Below are 20,773 nucleotides of genomic sequence, written 5' to 3'. Positions count from 1 at the left end.
GTGTTAAACTAGTTTTATAGTGTAGTTAGGGCTTTAAGATTGATATTATGGTTACTATATGAGTGGGACCCTCATGATGTAAATCTTCTGATTGCGTTTTATGCTTGGTATTGAAATAAATCAAATCAAATATGTAGTAAAACTTAATATGGTTACGTTTTATATGTATATATAACATATCTGCCAACATTTTATTCTGTATTTTGTAAGAAAATGTATTTATGTTTGTTAAGGAAGGAAATACATTTTTATTTGATTCTTTGTTTGTCTTTCTCAGCTTCCTTACAACCAGGTACATGCTTAGATGACGAGTTTAAATGCATTGTTGGTGAAAATTGCCTGCCCAATGATTGGGTCTGTGATGGCCGCTCAGATTGCGATGATGGTAGTGATGAGTTTGGCTGCAGTAAGTATTTTATTAATTTTTTTTTTTAAATATGTTTTTATAATACTTTTTACATCACACAGAGCTTGAGTTCTTATTTTTGTCTTTAATAATTTTTTTCATTGAATCTTGTAGTTCAAATTACATGCCCTGCATCCGACTTCCAATGTGACAATTTACAATGCATTCCTAGTTCTTGGATATGTGACCAGGATAATGACTGTGGAGATTCCTCTGATGAAAGAGATTGTCGTAAGTTTAATATACAAAATATTGAATTGTAGTGGAGATGTAGCTTGGTGGTTAACGTGCTTGCCTTCCAATCCCAAAGTCCAGGGTTGATTTAAGCAATTATTTATTATTGTGAGGGTGTGTGGTGCAGTGTGTTGAGGTTGGATTACTGATCGTGAGATTGTGAGTTCGAATCCAACTCTCGCGCCGCATTGCTTGTATCCTTAGGCAAGATACTTTACTTACATTTGCCTCTCTCCATCCAGGTGTATAAATGGGTACCCATTTAGATCAAGACACAACTTTGCGCTGATTATTAGCTGCATTATGGGAGTATATTTCCATATGTGTTTTGATCCAAAAAAAATGACCAGGATAATAATGTGAAGTGCTTAGAAGCATTCTTCATAATTAAGTGGATTGGTAATTAATAGAAAACATGTCTATAACCCCATCAAAAAAAAATATTTAACTTATTCAACTTGTTGGTAGAATGTATAAAACATTCAATGTAAACTTTATATTTTTAGCAACACCACCATTTTCGTGCCCAGATGACCAGTGGGCATGTGGAGACAACGTGTGTGTATTACTAACACAGGTTTGTGACAACACGCCTGACTGCACAGACGGAGAGGACGAAAGCCCACTGTGTAGTACGTATATTCAGGCATTTATCTTATTCTGCGAGTTTTTTTTATAGATTAAATGATTGTCTATAGGAGTATTTGTTTCAGGTATTGTAACAGCAGAATTTTAGTTAGTAATGGAAAATCGTACAATCAATTGATTGCTGCCGTTTTCTGTTCCATAAAATGGAACATGTGAGAATTAATGTAGCTTTTGTCCTGGATGTCGAGACAGAATAGATACTTCTTCCTTTATAACTACAAAACTACAAAATAAAGATTGTATTTTAAACATTATTTATCACCAAGTTTAAAGACCGTGCGACCCATAGTCTCTGAATAATCCGGAGGGGATGGACGGACAGACACAAAAAGATTAATACATTTTGTTGTTATTATTTATTTTGTACTGTTTTATTTTAAGATGAAAATGTGTGTTCTATAAACAATGGAGGTTGCAGTGATTTGTGTTTTCAAACACCATTTGGAGCTGAGTCCGGAGGGGATGGACGGACAGACACAAAAAGATTAATACATTTTTTTGTTATTATTTATGCTGTACTGTTTTATTTTAAGATGAAAATGTGTGTTCTATAAACAATGGAGGTTGCAGTGACTTGTGTTTTCAAACACCATTTGGAGCTGAGTGTAGATGTAGTGATGGTTACCAGTTAATAAACTCAACATGTGAAGGTATTATTCATTTTTATATTCACCAGATTCTCAGTGATGTATCTCCACATGAAAATATTTCCAGTTCCAGGTGCTTAAATTGTGCAATACAGCATCTCATGTGTTTCACATGTGATCACTGTATCATGGCAGTTTAAAAAAAAACAAATAGGTCATTAAATTGTTTTTTTCCCATCAGCCATTACCAGTAATGTGTGATCAGAGTATGAATGTTCAATTTTGTATATGTAACTTATTGTATATTTAATTTATTATTAACACTGGAACCAATCAATTTTCTATATGTATGTTTTGAATGGTATATTGGTCAAAGTATTGTATTGTTTTTTTGAATGTTATTTGTAGATGTTGATGAGTGTACACCACCAGGTTATTGTAGCCAGCAATGTACTAACTACAAAGGATCAGCTGCCTGTCAATGTGATGAGACTTCATACATCACAAACCCAGATGGAAGAACGTGTAAAGCTCAAGGTATGTTGTGCCATTTTCCATTTACTTAGCATTTTCCATTTTTCCAAGAATTTTCCATGTTTTTAAAAAATGGTTTTCAATGCTCGTTTCCATATTTCAAGATTTTACAGTTTTACTATTGTTTTTTATTGATTCTCCATTCATTTAATTTTGTCTGTAAATGTTTTTCAGTCTATCTATTACTGTCAGTATGTCTGTCTGTATCCGCTTTTTTTTTTCATTGTTATGCCAGTTTTCTTGTCAGCCTATATTCACATATATGAACATTTACAATCCAAATTACAAAATTATAAGTAAGTATATGCTGTATGGGTAGCCAGTTAGAATCAGTTCCAAATTTTGCTGTTTCTTTCAGTGGAATTGAGTTCTGTGTTGACCTATTAAGCATACCTTTTAATAGGCCAATAGAAAGTTTTACTCCTAAAAGAGAATTTGTGAATGTTATACTGTGCCAAATCTTTATTGACAGATTCTTCAGATGCCTATCTGATAATCTCTAATCGTAATCAACTGATCAAAATGAACATACACCAGAATGCAGCTGATGTTATTGTGTACGATCAAGTCAACATCCTTGCAACAGATTTTGACATTCAAACTCAAAGATTATTTTATACCGATGGTGGTGTTGATAAAGTATATAGCTGTGATCTTGATGGTGCTAACCGTGTGGTGGTAAGTGGTGGTATTTATTCTGTTATTTATTCTTTGCTTTGTAAAAGACTCATGAATGAATGATGAATTTAAATATCATGAAGTGTTGTGAAAAACAAGTGAAAGATGTTCAAGGAAATAGGAGAAAGCTAAAGTCCATGCTTGTACCCAAATAGAATTGTATGTAGATATGCCCTCGTCGCTAACCAGCGTTCGGACTTATGAACTGTTTTTAGCACCAGATGAGTCTTTTTCTTCTCAGGACTTAGGCGCGCCTCCCCTTTAGTTAAACCTATAATGAACTGACCGGCATGAACGGAAGACTAAACTGACAAAAATAAAAAGGGCTTAACTAAAAATACAGAATGCAAATTACAAATAAATAAAGGAAGTGAGTTCCACAACTTTGTTGCAGCAATTAGAAATGATCGCTTATGATTTCAACCAACAATAGAGAGTTATTATATTATATATTATTATGATATTCTTTGGTTTTTACGAGTGCAAGTTATAGATTGAGACGGGTAAAGATTTCGTGTAGGTCTAATTTGAGAGCAAAGAAATTCTCTTTTGTTTTTCATATTACGTTTGTGTATTTTTAGACCTTTGAGAGTGGAATGACCAGCTCAGAAGGCATGGCTGTTGATTGGGTTGGTCGCAATGTTTACTGGGTGGACCGATTTCTGAGAGTCATGGAGGTTGCCCGAATAGATGGTACACATCGTGCGATCCTCATCAGCACTAACATGAGCAACCCTCGTGGAATTGCTCTTGATCCTCGAGCTTCGTAAGTATATCTAAGGTCAAAGTTTAAACAAATCTCAACAAGAAATTTGAGGAAAAAACACATTTTCACCAAAAATTGTTGTTGAAACATTTCTGAATGGCTAAAGAGGTATTAAAAGCTGACCTAGGTTAAACAGTGCAGATATGGTTTTGGATGAGTATTGCTATTACAATTATAGATATTCTATCATTCTTTTTCTCATTTCTGCATATTCCATTCAGTTATCGATATGTATTTTGGGCCGACTGGGGAACTAACCCACGAATAGAACGTGTAGAAATGGATGGCACTGGACGTACTCAGATAGTAACCGACAAACTTTACTGGCCGAATGCAGTCACCATTGACTATCCTAACACTAGGATCTACTTTGCCGATGCCAGACTGGATTTCATAGACTACTGTGATTACGATGGGAATAATCGACAGACCTTATTATCTAGTACCCAGGTATGTGTGGCTGTATATGTTATGTCTAAAAGCATACTTATTTGTTTATAGAAACCCAGAGTTTTCTTCTTAGCCATGGTTGGTGTAGGTGCTTACATAAGGGAGGGAGGGAAGATGAGACTTGGACCCAATTCACACTTTGTGGGAAGACACAAATAGTTTTACTCCAGAATATTTGTACACAAAAGGTTCAAAAGTATAGTTAATTACTTTTGTACTACCTGACAATTACCAGTTCCATGTAAAGAAATGAGCAATTTCACACTTTTTTTTATCTATTTCATGTTATGATTCGGACTGTCTCTACACACAAAAGCATATCCCAAGTTTGTTTTGTTTGTTAGAAAAAATAATCCAGGTTGGCATATTTACAGAGTAGTGTTACTGTTTGAATTCACACACACCTGTTTCAGATCCAATATTCAATCATTTCTTTTAACTTAAGCACAATTCAATTTTTCAAATTGTTTTACTTTATTGCTTCATATGTAAACTGTGATAACGTTGATAAATAGATGAAATTACTCAGAGCATTAAATGAAAATAATAACACATAAGAAAACTACAGATTAAGGATAACACAAACCTATACACATATTTTAGTTTTCCATCATAATTTATATTTATTTATTTTTTATTTAAGCTTTCAGAACTAATTGCAGAGGTAATACATCAGTTGTTTTTCATAGTTTTATGGCAATGTTTTGTGGCAGTTTTATGGTTATTTTTGTGGGTTTTTTTTATGAATTGTTATTTTTTCAGTTTTTTTCTTTTATTTAAATTTTTACTGCGTCCCAAAGGTGTTCACTTATTAACGTTCCTATTGTTTATCTTTTGTATCTTCTTGTTGTTATAAATCATTGGCTTGGGGTTTTATATTAATACAGAACAGTAGTTATATATAAAAATAAAATAGACAAATTTCTTGTTTCTGCCTCAAAATAAAATATTTATTATGCGAGTACGACCATAGGTCATCATCAGGTACTGTTGACAGTAGTTATATATGTGTATATGCATACATACACAATACAAGTGTGTTTTGCATATATGTTTGTATATACTGTATGTCGATTTTTGTGCACATGATGCATGCTGCAGATAGTGAGACAGAATGCTGTGGAATTGAATATACATGCAGTGATAATTCTCATGCTTCTATGGCTAAACTTTGGGCTATCTCAAAGCTGATTGGTTGAAAGTTTCTTTGCTTTGGTTTATTCATTCATTCATTCATCTTTTATTTTGGAAAAAAATAATTCTCCATAGCTCAATAACAAATTAGTGTCTACATTATTATAAATACAAAGGAAAAACGTGGTTAATACAATAGCTTCATCCATCTACCATGTAGATTAGATGATGGAAGAGCAAAATCATAAATGAATTTCGTGACCATATTGCCTGTCCTCCCCAACCTTTTGTTTGTCTCTTTGAATGTAAGTAATTAGTACTGGGTGATGCTTTGCATGTTGTGAGTGTTGACTTTTTTTGAGTTAGATAAAATGTTTTTTTATGTATGTTTTTATATGAAGTTATTTTGAAACTGTTAAAATGCTTTTCTAATCACTCAATAATAATTTATTTTTACTTTTAGCACCTTCAATTTTACTAAAAACACTTCATGATAACAACCTATTTCTTAATACAGTAGAACCCCTCCTTTTACAACAGTAAATATTTAGAGGACTAGAAAACTATTAAGTGGATGCTTTCTCATAAAACAAATGAGGGAGGGGCAATATATGTGTTAACACTATAACCAACCTCTAACCATGGGATACTTTTTGGGTCTTGAATGTGTTCCCTTAATGTGTCCCTATCTATTTCTTAGTACAGTAGAACCCCTCCTTTTACCACAACTGTAACTTATTAGGGGACATTGCTATTAGGGGGACACTTTCCCATAAATCAAATGAGGAAGGGGCAATATGTTTTAACACTACAACCAACCCCTAATCATGGGACACTTTTTGGGTCTTGAATGTGTCCCCTTGATAGAGGTTCTACTGTATCCATTGTTTTTGTTTTTTTTAAGTTGTTTTCTTTTTAACTAATCTTAACCATCAGAATTTGAGGCACGTTCATTCTATTACATTGTTTGAAGATTATGTTTATTGGAGTGATCGCCAAAACAACGAAGTCTTGCAGGTGCACAAATTTAATGGCTCGGATGTTCAAACGACCATTTCTGGTCTCTCCCGACCTCTCGATTTACATGTTTACCATTCTGTTAGACAGCCAAATGGTAGGTTGTGTTCACACTTTGTTTACAGCGGTGGGGGTCTTAACATTAAAACCAGGTTCACACCAAGCCAATACAAAAATACTGTCTATATACATTTTTGGTTGCTGTATTGTGTATGAAATACAGACCCAATATCGGTTTTCATTTTTGTAAGGTATGTAAAAAAAGAGTTTTGGATCCCAAATTCTTACAGACAAGACAGAAAAGTCACCCAATGCATCTTAAATTTTGTTTTCTTTATATAATTTCAATTTTATTTACTTTTGATTTATTTACAATCATTTTATTTGTTTATACACACATAAGTTACTTAAGCACAAACATTCTTTTCCTTTTAATATTTTTATTTATTATGTATGTTTATTATATCTTACTCATTAAATTTCTTTAATTTTGTTAATTTCTAACCCATATATTTTTTTTCAATTGATTTAAAGCACAGTTTTTTTTAATTAAAACATTAACCCATTTTTAATACTGTTTAAGTTTAATATATTTGATTGAAGGTTGTTTCATTGTAAAACCTTATGAGTCAGTCACTACAATGAACTGTGTATAATTACACAAAAAAACATGCTAAATAATTGCTTACTTAGGTTAAAATAGTACAAAATATGTAGTTACTGCAGTAACAATAATTTTGTTTAAATATTATTAATGACTTATTCTATTTCCAGCACCTAATCCATGTTCTAGCAATCCTTGCTCCTTTATCTGTGTGCTCTCTAACAATGACAATGGATTCCTCTGTCTATGTCCAGCAGGCTTAAAACTACAGAGTGGAAGTAACATCTGTGCAAGTTAGTAGGCTTACCTATTCAAAAAGGAATTTTAAACTTACAAAGTGAAACTTACAAGTTAAATGATACTTATTATAGTTTATTGACAAAAAAATCAATGATTTGGAACCATCATGTGACCATTTTCAAATGCAATAAAACAATATAACCAATGGATCATTAGAAATGGCCACTGAAAGATGGGATGAAAATTTACTTAGACAATTGTTCAGTATTGTGTATTAGATATATTTTGTCACTTTCTGCTAAGTAGATAATTAACCCTGGGATTAAACTTGAATCAATCATCCTAATGTCTGAATAAAGGCTGGTGCATACTGAAGAATTTACACACAAAGTGACATGTCAAATCAAATCGCAATATTTATGCGATGCATGATTTCACTGTAAAAATCAATGAATGTGGCTTGCTGGTTTCAGTCGATTTCAACTTCAACGCGGTGAATTCAGAGTTTGCGAATTTTGTTTTAGTTGCTACATGGGCAACTTTTTCAAGTTTCACATGACTTACTTCGATTTCACGCTTGCCGTGTGTCTCTTCGCATGTATATGCTCAGCATGCACTGGCCTAAAAGCTTAAATAAGAAGTTAAGATTATTAAATATGGTAATAATTTGCTTTTTCCATAAATATCCAGAGGGTGATCCCTTCTTGTTGCTTGCTGCGACCGGAATTGTGGATGGGATTAGCCTAGATCCTACTGACCATTCATACACATCCATCATACCAGTACTTGGAACTGAGAACGCAGTTGATACTGATTTTGATGTGGAGAATGGATATCTGTATTGGGTTGATCAAACCACTGATGATGGTTATGGGCTTGTAAGTACAGTCAACTACAGCAGTATCTCCAAAACTGGATTCTGGACAATTTGCCGAAACCAAACCATCGAAATTTCTAAAGAGAATATCACCCCAAAAACATGAAAATTGAAGATTAAAAAACTTTGAATAGGCCAATTGGAAGTTTTAATAAAGTTAATCACTTCCATAAAAAAGAACAACGAATATTTTCACTTATAAAAAGACAAAATAAACGGTTACATTCAACCAAGAAATCATTTACTTCCATTTTTTGCTTTAAATTACAGTTTTTTTTATTCACCTTTTGGTCAAAGTGAATAACTATTATGTGACATTAAAATATCATATTCAAGAAAAATTTTCAGGGGGAAAAATTATTATTATTTTTTTTTCTATTATCAGGGCGTTATTAGACGTACTAACATCACTGGGGAAAACACTACCACAATTTCACCTTGGGCCTATGTTGGTTCACCCTCAACGATGGCCATTGATTGGCTAGCAGACAACATGTATTGGGGCAATCCCACTATGCATACGATTGAGGTGATGCAGTTAAACCGGAATGTTGCGTATCGTAAGGTGATCCTGTCCAATAAAGGAGGCAATGTTGCCGTTGACAATCCAGTATCTATGTGTGTTAATCCAACGGATGGGTAAGATTTATTTTATTTATATGATTTATTTTGTTTACCAGAAGAACCACTAATTAATTAAACGCATTATCCATTGTTTAATTAATTAAAAAATACATACTAAAAAAAAAGAGGAGAAAATATTATATGCCTACTGAGTTGCTCACGATCGGCTTAGTGCTTCGGGGGGACAAACAAAGTTCATCCTGTTTTTTGTCATTTTATACCTCACCTGTGGTGGTCACTTTGAATGGTGGTGGTCACTTTCAAAGTAGAGGGAAAGCGGAGGTGCTGACCAGTCGTGGGCGACCAATGTTTTTTACTTTTTTTATGTACATAATTATTGTATGTTGTACATGCATTTAAATACTAGTCATCAAACTGACAAGCACTCGCTTCTTTTTGTGTACTGTTGGATGTAAAATTGTAAATTGTAAAAATTGAAATATGGGTACATCACATTGTCAATTATAGTTATCAAATAATTTGTGTTGTGTAAGAGACTTTATATAGACTTACTTATTATGTTTTAATTATGCTTATCATGTTATTTATTGATATAATTGTAGGTTCCCACGCTAAAAGCTATTAAGCTTACAGTGGGTACCAATTTCACTCAAACCATTATGTTTATATTTATTTATCGATATACTTTTTTCTGTTGTGGTGAAATTAAATTTTGAATTGAATTGAATTAATTGGAGGGTTACTTCAAATAAATTTTTTAGGTGGCCATTAAAAACAATGTTAAAAATTGACAAAAACCACTGTATTTAAAGTGGGATGCTTGTGGTATATAATTTTAGTAAATTGTTTTAGCTATTAACATCAATAACAACAATGGTAAAACAAGCTATTGTGTTTAAAGAAATTTATAATTGATATTAATAATATTAATGATAATTCCGTTATGTAGAAAATTGTACTGGGCAGATAATGGTGAAACGTCAAAGATAGGAAGTGTTGTAAGGGATGGTAGTAACCCATCAACTGTGACTACGCAAAATGTACAAAATATTTTCTACCTCACCATTGATATACCAGGTCAAATGCTCTATTGGACACAGACATCTGGATCAGTAAGTATCATCGAAGATGTAATTCTCAAATTGAGAGTTAATGTAAAAAACTATACTGTGTTTGTACTAATGATATTAAAATAGAAACAGCAGACATCTTGTATAACTTATTTAATACACCAATCAACTTTAATTATTTGTTTGTTTTATCTTCTAAAAAATGCTCTTAAATTCTAATTGATATTTATATTTATTTGTATTATTAGTTTTACTGTAATTTTGTTGGAAAAACCACTAGGCAGTACAGAAATAGATAGATAGAATAGATAGGATAAACAATCTTAGTTTACTTTGCTGTCTCATTATAGTTCTGGAATGACTAACTTTTAATTTAGTGGTATCTAATTTCAGAGGTTTTTCAATTGAGGATAGTGCCCTATATATGACTTGCATAAATAAACTTTATTATTTATACAAGGCATCAATATGTTTATATTTTAGATATGGAAGATGAGTGTAGGTGGTTCAAATCCGACACCAGTCCGTATTGATCTTGGGTCTCCACGTGGAATTGCTGTATACCAAAACTACATCTATTATTATGGTAACTTGTAATCTCTTTAAATTAGTGAAAGATGGGCTGGTCTATTTAACAAGGCAGATCTGAGTTTAATAGACCAACATTAATTTTTTCTTTAATGCACTTTAGTGTTAAAACTGTTATTAAGTTAATTTTCTGCTTCCATATTGAATGTCAATTATTATTACAAAAAATCGAATTAAAAAAAAGGACTACCAACAACTGTTTTTATGTGACCTTACTTTAATAATATAGATAGTGATTATCAGAAAATTGAAAGACTCTCAGTATCTGATCCAACGGATGCAAGTATAATGCGTAGAAATCAATATTGGGTAAAAGGAATGAGAGTGTACACGCGGGAAGGACAAACGAATAATCCTTGTGGAATCAACAATGGAGAATGTGAACAGCTATGCCTAATCACTGGTGTTAACACCAAGGCATGTGCTTGTTCTACTGGCTCTCTTTTGAATAATGATGGAAAAACATGTAGAAGTAAGTGGTGGTTTATTAGAATTTTGGAACAGAAATATTTTGTATTGGTCATTTACTTTCTGTCCACCATGGAGTGGAGTTGTGGCTTGGTGGTTATGATGCTTGGCTACTACTCCAAAGGTCCTGGGTTCAAGTCCCGTCACATGTCAGGATTTTTTCTAAGGACAAAATTACAACTCCACTCCCAAAGACTTGTAATAAGACTTTGTTTATGTAGAGCATCTTGTGTATATGTTTGTCTTGTGAACCTCTGAGGATCCCTAATGATCAGCAATTGCTGGATGGATCACCCTCTTTAAATATGGTAAAAAAAAACAAAACAAAAAAAACAAAAACATATGAACAACAAACCTTGTCTCATGGCAAACAAATGTACAGTATATTTTGAAGGCAGCTGAAATGGTGCATGAAATATACCATATATTTGAATATTTTCTGTCAAACTCCCACAGTAACCAATTTACCAATTTCAGAATAGATAAACAATTGTACCATACAGTATAAAGCAAGTTTCTTTTAAGCTTTAAGAAAACTGGAACTATATAGGATTGAACCTGGACCTTGGGATTGGAAGGAAAGCCCAGATCCAGCATCCAGCTGGTAGCAACTAAGCTTCCCACTTGATTTTCATTCACGATTAGACACAGTTATGCTAACATGAATTCACATTACTCAAATCTAAATGGCCAGTAGTTTGCAAAATTGTGTTGCTGTTCAAAAATTAAATTGAAACTCAGTAGTTCTCTATTTTGTTTTTTTGTAGATGTATCAGATTTCTTAATTGTGTCTGAAAGCTCTTTCATGAGAGGGTTCAGCCTTCAGCCAGAGGTTCATGATGATGCTATGTTACCAATATCAGCACAAGGTAAGTACAAAGGTTATAATTGAAGTATGCTGGTTATGTTGATCCGTTATAACGTTTCTTAAAATTGTTATGATGACAGAGCCAGGTCTTCCACCATGTCGGATTTGGGTAAATCTAAATGAAAACTAGGACTAGAACATATCTGACTTGAATAAATAATTGAAACAGTGACTGTTTAATTAAATCACAAATCAAAAACATGTCCTCTCTCTCTGATAGTCCAGCAACATTATTTTTATTTTTTTTCCCCACTGTTTGGCTCTGGCTCTCTTAGACAGAAGTATGCAAGTAAACAAACCGTCCAGGGCAGTCACCCAGACATGAACATGCTGGCAAACAAGCCATCCAGGGTTGTTATTCAGACAGGTTGCTTGCATTAACATGACACTATCACCTCATGTTGATAATAGGCAAAGCGTAATTTATGATACCACAAATAGATTTTCATCGGGAAGCTATGTTAGAGAGAACAATAAAAAAGTTGCTATTGTTTAATGTCTAATCTTCTCTTGGTATCATGTCTGGTTGCAGACGTTGATGGCCATTGTTCTCCAGAGTTCCCTGTTATATGCAGTTTTAGCTAATTGTTTTTTCAGTATCACAATTGTGGCGTTTAGTTTTTTTTTATTTAGATGGATCCCTTAGAAGGCTACCTGTGTACCATGCCAATGATTAGTGTAGTGCTTTTTGTTTGTTCTTGTTCTTGTATTTCTATGGTATCAAAATAAATCAAATGACCAAATGATTTGATTTTGAAATGAAAAAAATTGAACAGGTACCGCAAAAATAAGCCTTCTCTGTGGTTTGCAAAAGTAATCTAGAAAAGAAGCCCATCTCAAAATCAAGCCCACTGGGCTTCTTTTCAAGAGAGTATAGGCTTTTTTCAAGACTATTTGAATGTCAAATGAATAGAAATGTATGATCGTGTTATCATATAGTATCAGTATATTAATGATTATCTCAACAATCAAGTTATTCTACAATTTATTGTTTTCCAAATGGTACATTGCATCTTGTATCTTCTTGTCTGCTTCCTTGGAAAATATGTAAAATTTGCAGGGAATGTCTAAAAAATTATATTTACAGCATTCATTTCAGTATTGTAATTGACTGAAAATACATTCCTTGTTGGTACACATTAATTCACTTACCCTCTCCCCCATACATTTTTGTGACACTATAGTATGTTAGAACTTGCAATCTCTCTTTTCACAGATTACAGCACTATTTCCAAAGTAGATGTGCATGTTGCAAATAGTTATATATACTACATTGACAATGATCAGCCTTCTATATTAAGAGCAAGACCGAATGGTGGCACTCCAGAAACATTGGTTGTAGGCAACGACAATGTTTTCAGAGGCCTAGCTGTAGATTGGCAAGCAGGTTTGTAATTTACTGTTTGAAAATCTCAATTTATTTTGGCCTTTTTGGGTTCCTATAACAAAAACAGGTAAAGATAAGCTTCCTTTGTTGTTTAATGATGAAAGAAACATTAAAACGTAAAGCTGTAAATATAGCATTTATTGAGAAAACCCTTTAAACAAATTGAGGGATTGGCGTTATGAAATATGAATTAAATAAACAGTACTAGAACCAAATCTTTAACAAATGTCATAGGAGCAGTTGGGAGGGGAATGTTCAAGGGGGAAATTCTGGAAGAAATCTTGGGGGAAGGCAACCAGCCTGTTCCCTTTATAAGTGTGTATGTTTTGTTTTTCTTTTTTCAGAAGATGTTTGATGTATTTCTACTGAAATATTACTCGAGTCTTTACAGTAAATTGTTTGGTATTATCATAGAGATATTATAGTGAACTATAATATCTCTATGGTATTATGTAAAATTTGGGAAGGGGCTACTACTCTCTAAACTCTATCGTGATATGCTTCCCCCTTATCGTAACCGCGGTCGCAATTTGAGAAATTTTAATTTGTTGGATGCCCCCTTGTGTAAAACTAATCATTGGAAACGCTCTACCATCCCTAACATGATTGATAGAATGAATGAAGCTTCTAAAACTAAAACTTTGTAGGTTTATAACATTAATAATAATTAACGAATTAGTGATTACCGCATGCTTTGGTTTATCTGGGTCTTTTAGCATTTTAAAGAATTTTAACGGCTTTTTAATGATCTGATTTACTGTGTACTTGTATATATTATATTGTTGTTAGAGTCTTTTAAATTTTTACTTTGTATGTTGTTTACAGAATTATTCAGCCATTGGCTGCCTTGTGTTTGTACTATTTATGTGTTTTTTTTTATGAATAAATACCTACCTATATGTAATAGTGTTTAACTGTTATGACCATGTCCTCGCCATGCAAACCTCTATAAACAATACCTTTTCTTATATCAGGTAATTTATACTGGACAAATAATGCTCCAAATGAGAACTACATTGAAGTGAGTCGATTAGACGGTAGCTATAGAACTGTACTTTGGAAGGCAATAGACAGTTTACCATCTTCGATTGCAGTTAATCCAAAACTTGGGTAAGATAATAGGCAATATGTTTTGAATTATAGCACTTAAGGTTAAATTGGTGGAGTATGGATGGGAACTTTTAAAAGTTCATTTATTTTAATGATTATTTCTTTTTTTGGTAACGCCTACTTTCCACCTAAATTTATTACACATAGAAATGTAGCAGTATTTATAGCTGTACATATCACTAAAAATGAAAACATTTTAATCGAAATTACACAACAATTTGATGTTTTACATGTACTGTAGCAACAACCCATTTAATCAGTTCTCCTAAAGATTGGTAAAAGAAAATCAAACCTTAAGCCAATTTGGTGAAAGAAATTCTTTTCCTAGAGTGTATGAGTGGTAGCTTATTGTTTACTACGGCTCAAAAAATTGGTATTTGATCATTTGGACTGGGCATGCTCAAACCCCAGAGCACGTCTGAGAGAAGAGAGTCTATAAGATCTGTTCAATAAACAATGTTTTCTTTTGGCTGTCAATGTTATTTATCATTGAATAATGGTCAAATCCTTCTTCTATGGTATATATTTTTGGCGAATGGTGTGTGTATACCCCAAAAAGCGGCGTTTTTGTAAGAAATATTTCTTGTTTAACAAGGAACTATATAAAAATGTAGGCCTATTGGTTTTTATAGTAATACTATATTTCTCTACAGTTACTTGTATTTTGCCGATAATGCTCAAATCAAAGAGATTGTACGTGCTGGGCTAAATGGAAGAGATCACATTGTTTTGGTGAACACATCAATTAGTTTACCATCTGCGATTACCATTGATTATGCCACGGATGATGTGTACTGGAGTGACAATAGTGTTGATACTATTCAACGCATCAAGTGGGATGGAACCGGAAGAACAATCATTCAATCATTCCTTACAAATCCTTCAGGATTAGCAATTTACAATGAATTTGTAAGTAATAGGACATTTTTTTCTTCAAAATTGTCAATTTTACTACTTATAATAATTGCTTGGGATTTTGCAGATTCAGTAACTCATGGTCTCGTCTCTGCATGAAAGTGAGCTTTCTAGCACATTTGCAAATGCAGTGTTGGGTGTGGGTGTTGGTGTGGGGATACAACAAATTTTTCAATCTAACCTCTTCCTTCTAAAAAAATAAATAAATAAAAAAAAAATATTAAAAGTAAATAGATTAAAAGTAAATATGACTGTAGATTGTGTTTAGTAAAAAATAATGTACAGTACTGAGATTAAAATATATATTTTGTTTTAGGATGGCCCAGGCTGGATTTTGTCTTTATAATATATTTAAAATAATTAATTCCTAATTTAATGATGATTAGAAAATCTTGTACAGTAATTTTTTTACAAATCACTATTTTGAGAATTAATATGTTGTGTGTTTTCATTTTAGCTTTACTGGACTGATTCCGCTCATAGGAAGTTATTAAGGGCATCTAAAGATCCATCAAGCGCTTCACCAGTAGTGATGGCAGATGGCCTTGTAGAAGCAAGAGAGCTTGCCATATATGGAGATGCACTACAACAAACAGACAGTGGCAAGGAGCATTCAATTCTTCCTGAACTTTTCTTTTATAATAGAGGCCTCTGACCCATTTTTACATTAAAACATTTTATAATATGGTTTTAAGTTCAAAAGAAACATTAATATTTGTAGGCTAGGTTGTTTAATAATTTGCTGTTTAGATGCTAAAATAATTTGAAAATGACCGATGACCTAGAAACAAGTTGGACAGGTCAATCAATGTGTAATCGTTTGTTGTCTAAACCTAGAAACCATCAAAACTGTGCCTAGGTGGAGAGCAAAGAAGCACGTCCTAACTTTCTTGTATGCGTATAAAGTGTTAGTCGTTGCAAATCGACAACTCTCTATTATTCCTTTATCTGTGTTTTTTTTTCTAGATTGTATGTTAATGTGGTTGCTGTTACATTTTTAAAGGCCTAAACCTAATTGTTTTAATATTAAAGTAGTATCTCTATAGTCTGTTATTTCTTACTGCAGAAATAGCATGATATGAATTTCAAAAGGATCTATTTTGTTATTATATTTTGTAAAGATCTGTCTACACTATCAAACTAGTTTGACAATAAAAGTGTGATGTGCCCAAATATGGTAGTGATATGCCCAAATATGGTAGTCATATGACATCATGTGACATTTTTGTCACATACGGTTAGAAAGTGTAGACAGAGCTTTATATGTAAATGTAAGTTCCAAATTATACATTTTTGTTTTACTATATACTTAAAAGAGTTGTTTTGTTTTTTTGTAGCAAATCAGTGTTCTTTTCAAAATGGTGGATGCGAACAACTTTGTTTCCGACAGACCGGTACAAACAGGAACCAAAAGCAGTGCGCTTGTGCTTTTGGAGAACTTCAGAGTGATGGTACCTCTTGTGAAAGTAGGTCAAGTAACTATGTGTTCTGGAACTTTTCTAAAATCATCTAAAAGTACTGTATATACTATATGTTGTTTCTAAAGTACAAGCAAGTAATTTGACCAGTTATACAATCAATGTATTGCATGTGATTTTGTGACATGTACCCTTGATAATTTGAAAGATCCTGGTACTGAGCAAGTTCCAACATTTTAACCAGAGAACTCACCCTGTGTGTGTTACCTAACAAGCCACTATAAATATAATTTGTGATCGAAATCTGACGAGTTTCACCTACCTGTAGCGACCTGGTTAAAATATATAAAATGTTGATAAATATATGACACCGAAATAGTGCCTTGGTAAAATTTGTACTCCATTATTCAATTTTCTTGTTATTTAAAATCTTTTTCAGCTCCAAATGCGTACTTAGTATTTGCCAAAGACAATGAAATTCGTAGCCTGCATCTTGATGAAACGGACACATCAGCTCCAATACCGGCAATCACAAACCTTAATCAAGCTGTCGCCCTCGATTTTGACTACATTGACGGAAGGATTTACTTTTCTGAGGCTCATGGGAGAAAAATAAGATGGGTGTCTTCTGATGGAAGTGGAGAACCTGTAACTATTTTAACCCAGAGTGATGGTAAGTTGTACCTGGCAAGGAAAATGCCTTTGCAAACAAAAAAAATTCAAATCAGTGACTTAAGCTCTGTCTACACTATCAAACTAGTTTGATAAAAAAGTGGAATATGCCCAAATATGGTAGTGATATGTCCAAATAATATGACATCATCATTTCCATATATGGGCACATCACCTTTTTGTGTCACATAAAGTTTGATAGTGTAAGACAGAGCTTTAGAATCCTCCCTTTATATCATTACCCTAGGCTTATAAAGAGTTGCAAGTAAATCAAACTGCAAAGTATATTAACATGGTCAGCGCACCCTCACTTTATTTGCTTCAACCAATTTTTCCATCATCATAAAAAATAAAAATATTTACACATGGAAACAATTGGACACAATTTATACAATAATTTTGCTACTGTATGACATAAATATTTTAACGTGGGAAACTATTTGAAAGTCATGAAAAGGACATAGAAATGTCATCCTGGTGGTAATATAATAAAATCTTTATTTTTGCAATGACAAAAACTCATTCACCAAAGGTGAGGCCACGAAGCCGTATAACATTGTAACACAAAGTATTGAAATAAAAATTAAAATCAAGGTTAAAATAAAATTAAATATGATTGTCTTGATCAGGCTTGACTGCCTTTGTAAGTAGGAAAAAAGCATATTTTACTTACATCAATATTTTTTTCAGGACTACTTTCTCCAGAGGGTCTTGCATTTGACTGGATTCACAAGAGAATATATTATTCTGATCGCCGAGCTGGTACAATAACAGCATGTGGTATCGATGGTGGAAACAAGTCAGAAATCCTAAGAGCTGATAAGCCAAGAGCTATTGTACTTGATCCTTGTGCAGGGTAAGTCTTCTATATACAAAGACTACCGCCTACTATAACATTTTTCAAACAGTATATAATTTTATCAAGCTTGCTTAGAAAAAACATTTTAATTTTGTTTTAAGTCATTGATTTTGCTTAAGTAAGTTTTCAAAATAACCTAAGCAAATATTTGCGCATATTTTATTTTTTCTTAAATCTTAGATGTAAGATAAAAAGAATACTGATTTAATAAATAAATACTTTTTTTTTCACTTACGAACTGGATAACTATTCTTACTTAAGTAAAAAGTTGATAAATGGCATCCAGTTCAAGTTTGTACAAGACCAAAGATGTGATCATCATAAAAGAAAAAATAACATTTGTATGCGATAAAATATTTTGGTCTTTGTATCTTCATTTTAGGAATGCATTTCTTATGATTTTAATAAGTGATTATTATTGATTATGATTATTGTGATTGTTAAACAGGAGAATGTACTGGTCTGATTGGGGAGCAGAACCGAAAATAGAAAGAGCATCGATAATTGGTCATTATAGAGAAACACTTATTGATACAGACATAACCTGGCCAAATGGACTGACCATTGATTACGAAGAATCTAAACTCTACTGGGCAGATGCATATCAGTAAGTATATACTTAGCATTGTATTGTACTTTAAATAAGGTTTATCGCAACATGCGCGATGCATGGTGGGAAGGATTTGAGAGAAAACCGCATGACATGTACGTACATGATTTGTTGTTTGTTTACTTTTTGCTCCCAAACCCATCCAACCATACACCTCACAGCCCCTTCTCCAGAAGCAGACCTACACACCTCACATCTCACCAACAGCATCACTGTATCCTCTGTTCCTTAGTCAGTTAGTTAGTTGTATCATTATTATTGTATCATAAAGTATTACTGAATAAACAATATATGTGTTACTGCAGTCAAGCGAGTAAGAGTCTTCATTACAAGTCAGAAACCTCATAACACTATATTACAGTAATGACGTTCCTCGTGAAATCAAGTTTGGTCAATTTAGTTGAAGCGTACAGTACATTAGGAAACCCAATTCATGCAGTTTTACAACCCTTCACCTTATATATACTCAGTTTGTTGATTCCCACCGTGACCACCTGATTCTATATTCTGTTTCAGTATTTAAGATTCAAGATTCAAGAAATTGTATTGTTCCACTTAAAATGGCAATTCATTTTGCTTGGCATAATTAAGACAATAAAACAACAGAGAAAAATACTTCAAATTTCACAAACGCTATAGCCCAATGATAAAATATGGTTAATAAAACGATTAAAAATGATTCTGATACAGAGGTACAGTATAGAGCTATTGTCGAACATTGAATCTTATCATAGGCAAGTTCTGAATACAGCATCTCATGTATCATTAAAGGTTAGGTTAGGGCCTATGATACAGGTGTCACATATGAAACACATGTGACACTGTATCAACGGATTTGCCCATGATACTGGACAAATTTAGATATAGTACCAAGAATTGACTGACTATTTACATAACCTGAATTGACATTAATTTGTAAAACAACATTCAAATAGAAAACCACACGATTGCTTGTTGTTCCTTGTTTATATAATGACAAAAGAAGACAAACAAACAATAAAGCAAGCCAATCTGATTATGATATAATACACAATCACAATGTAAATGATGATAGATGTTATATCCTTATTTGATTGGTTCAGGGACGATTCGGCCCTGAGACGATTCGGCCCGGGACTATTCGGCCCACTTTTGGTGAGACGATTCGGCCCACTTTTGGGCCGAATCGTCTCACTTTGTGGGCCGAAACGTCTCACTTTAGACCAAATTCATATTCATTTTTTTTGGTATTTATCAAGTTTTTAAAGGTGTTTAACAATCCGTATTTATTGATATTGACAATCTTGATATAATATATATAATAAATTACTAAAAAAACGTAATTTTATATTCAATTTATTACTTCGAAAACCTTGTTTATTTCGTGCATTCGCCAAGCGACCAACAGAGGGCGTAACTTGTTTACATCGTTCGCGTGACTAAAAAATGATCATTTTCGACAATGTTTTCAAAATGTTTGCTTTATTGCATCTTTATCCCTAGTAGTACTACCCCATAGTCTCTGTGAAAATAAAGTTTGGGGAAAAAAGCTTATTTTATGCTTATAAATGCATATCAAAGCCGATAAATTTAAGTTTGCCGAATCGTCCCGGGCCGAATCGTCCCGGGCCGAATAGTCCCGGGCCGAATCGTCCCAGGGCCGAATCATCCCGGGCCGAATCGTCTCAGGGCCGAATCGTCCCGTTACCATTTGATTTAAACTTTGGTTGAATAATCAGTTGTTGACAAGGATGTGGGTTAGTCTTAACTTATTTCTCCATGATTTAATACACATGAATCAGTTACGACGTCTCTTATCTTGTGGACATAATGCTTTCCACTAATTTCTTGCCATTTTCCTCTGTCATTCAGATGATGGTTTGTCTTTTGTCTGTAATTTTAATTTTCTATAACTGTCATGATATGTTTGGTCTTCCTCTTTTCTAAAGCTCTGTCTGCACTATCAAACTAGTTTGACAAAAAAAGTGTGATGTGCCCAAATATATTAGTGATATTACATCATTGTGTCCATATATGGGCACATCACATACAGTAAAGTTTAATAGTGT

The 20,773-nt window shown here is 33.1% G+C and overlaps 3 protein-coding genes across 3 annotated transcripts in view; all 3 read left to right on the top strand.

The window, feature by feature from the left end:
• LOC144835807 (low-density lipoprotein receptor-related protein 2-like) overlaps window positions 1-1,842 on the top strand; it is a 29,414-nt gene extending 27,572 nt beyond the window's left edge. Inside the window, exons 24-27 of the mRNA XM_078690905.1 lie at window positions 278-406; window positions 521-637; window positions 1,147-1,272; window positions 1,670-1,842. Coding sequence (XP_078547031.1) covers window positions 278-406; window positions 521-637; window positions 1,147-1,272; window positions 1,670-1,842 — 545 coding nt within the window. The remainder of the gene's footprint in view (window positions 1-277; window positions 407-520; window positions 638-1,146; window positions 1,273-1,669) is intronic.
• LOC144835796 (low-density lipoprotein receptor-related protein 2-like) lies at window positions 1,843-18,323 on the top strand. The gene is made up of 22 exons (XM_078690893.1): window positions 1,843-1,938; window positions 2,284-2,412; window positions 2,882-3,087; window positions 3,669-3,853; window positions 4,075-4,303; window positions 6,374-6,551; window positions 7,229-7,351; window positions 7,989-8,176; window positions 8,561-8,814; window positions 9,710-9,872; window positions 10,314-10,416; window positions 10,648-10,890; window positions 11,654-11,755; window positions 12,971-13,141; window positions 14,116-14,251; window positions 14,905-15,160; window positions 15,624-15,768; window positions 16,133-16,135; window positions 16,504-16,632; window positions 17,024-17,257; window positions 17,947-18,112; window positions 18,296-18,323. The coding sequence occupies exons 3-22, from the start codon at window positions 2,932-2,934 to the stop codon at window positions 18,321-18,323; spliced, it is 3,192 nt and encodes a 1,063-aa protein (XP_078547019.1). The 5' UTR covers window positions 1,843-1,938; window positions 2,284-2,412; window positions 2,882-2,931.
• The window catches only part of LOC144847952 (low-density lipoprotein receptor-related protein 2-like), a 60,986-nt gene continuing 56,721 nt past the window's right edge, over window positions 16,509-20,773 (top strand). The window contains exons 1-4 of the mRNA XM_078704573.1: window positions 16,509-16,632; window positions 17,024-17,257; window positions 17,947-18,112; window positions 18,564-18,722. Coding sequence (XP_078560699.1) covers window positions 18,568-18,722 — 155 coding nt within the window. The 5' untranslated portion in view covers window positions 16,509-16,632; window positions 17,024-17,257; window positions 17,947-18,112; window positions 18,564-18,567. The remainder of the gene's footprint in view (window positions 16,633-17,023; window positions 17,258-17,946; window positions 18,113-18,563; window positions 18,723-20,773) is intronic.

This window comes from Antedon bifida, chromosome 1 (genome assembly GCF_963402885.1).
Source record: "Antedon bifida chromosome 1, ecAntBifi1.1, whole genome shotgun sequence".
Classification (NCBI taxonomy): Eukaryota; Metazoa; Echinodermata; class Crinoidea; order Comatulida; family Antedonidae; genus Antedon; species Antedon bifida.
Note: the sequence above shows the minus strand (reverse complement) of the source record. Positions and strands in the feature narration are given on the sequence as shown.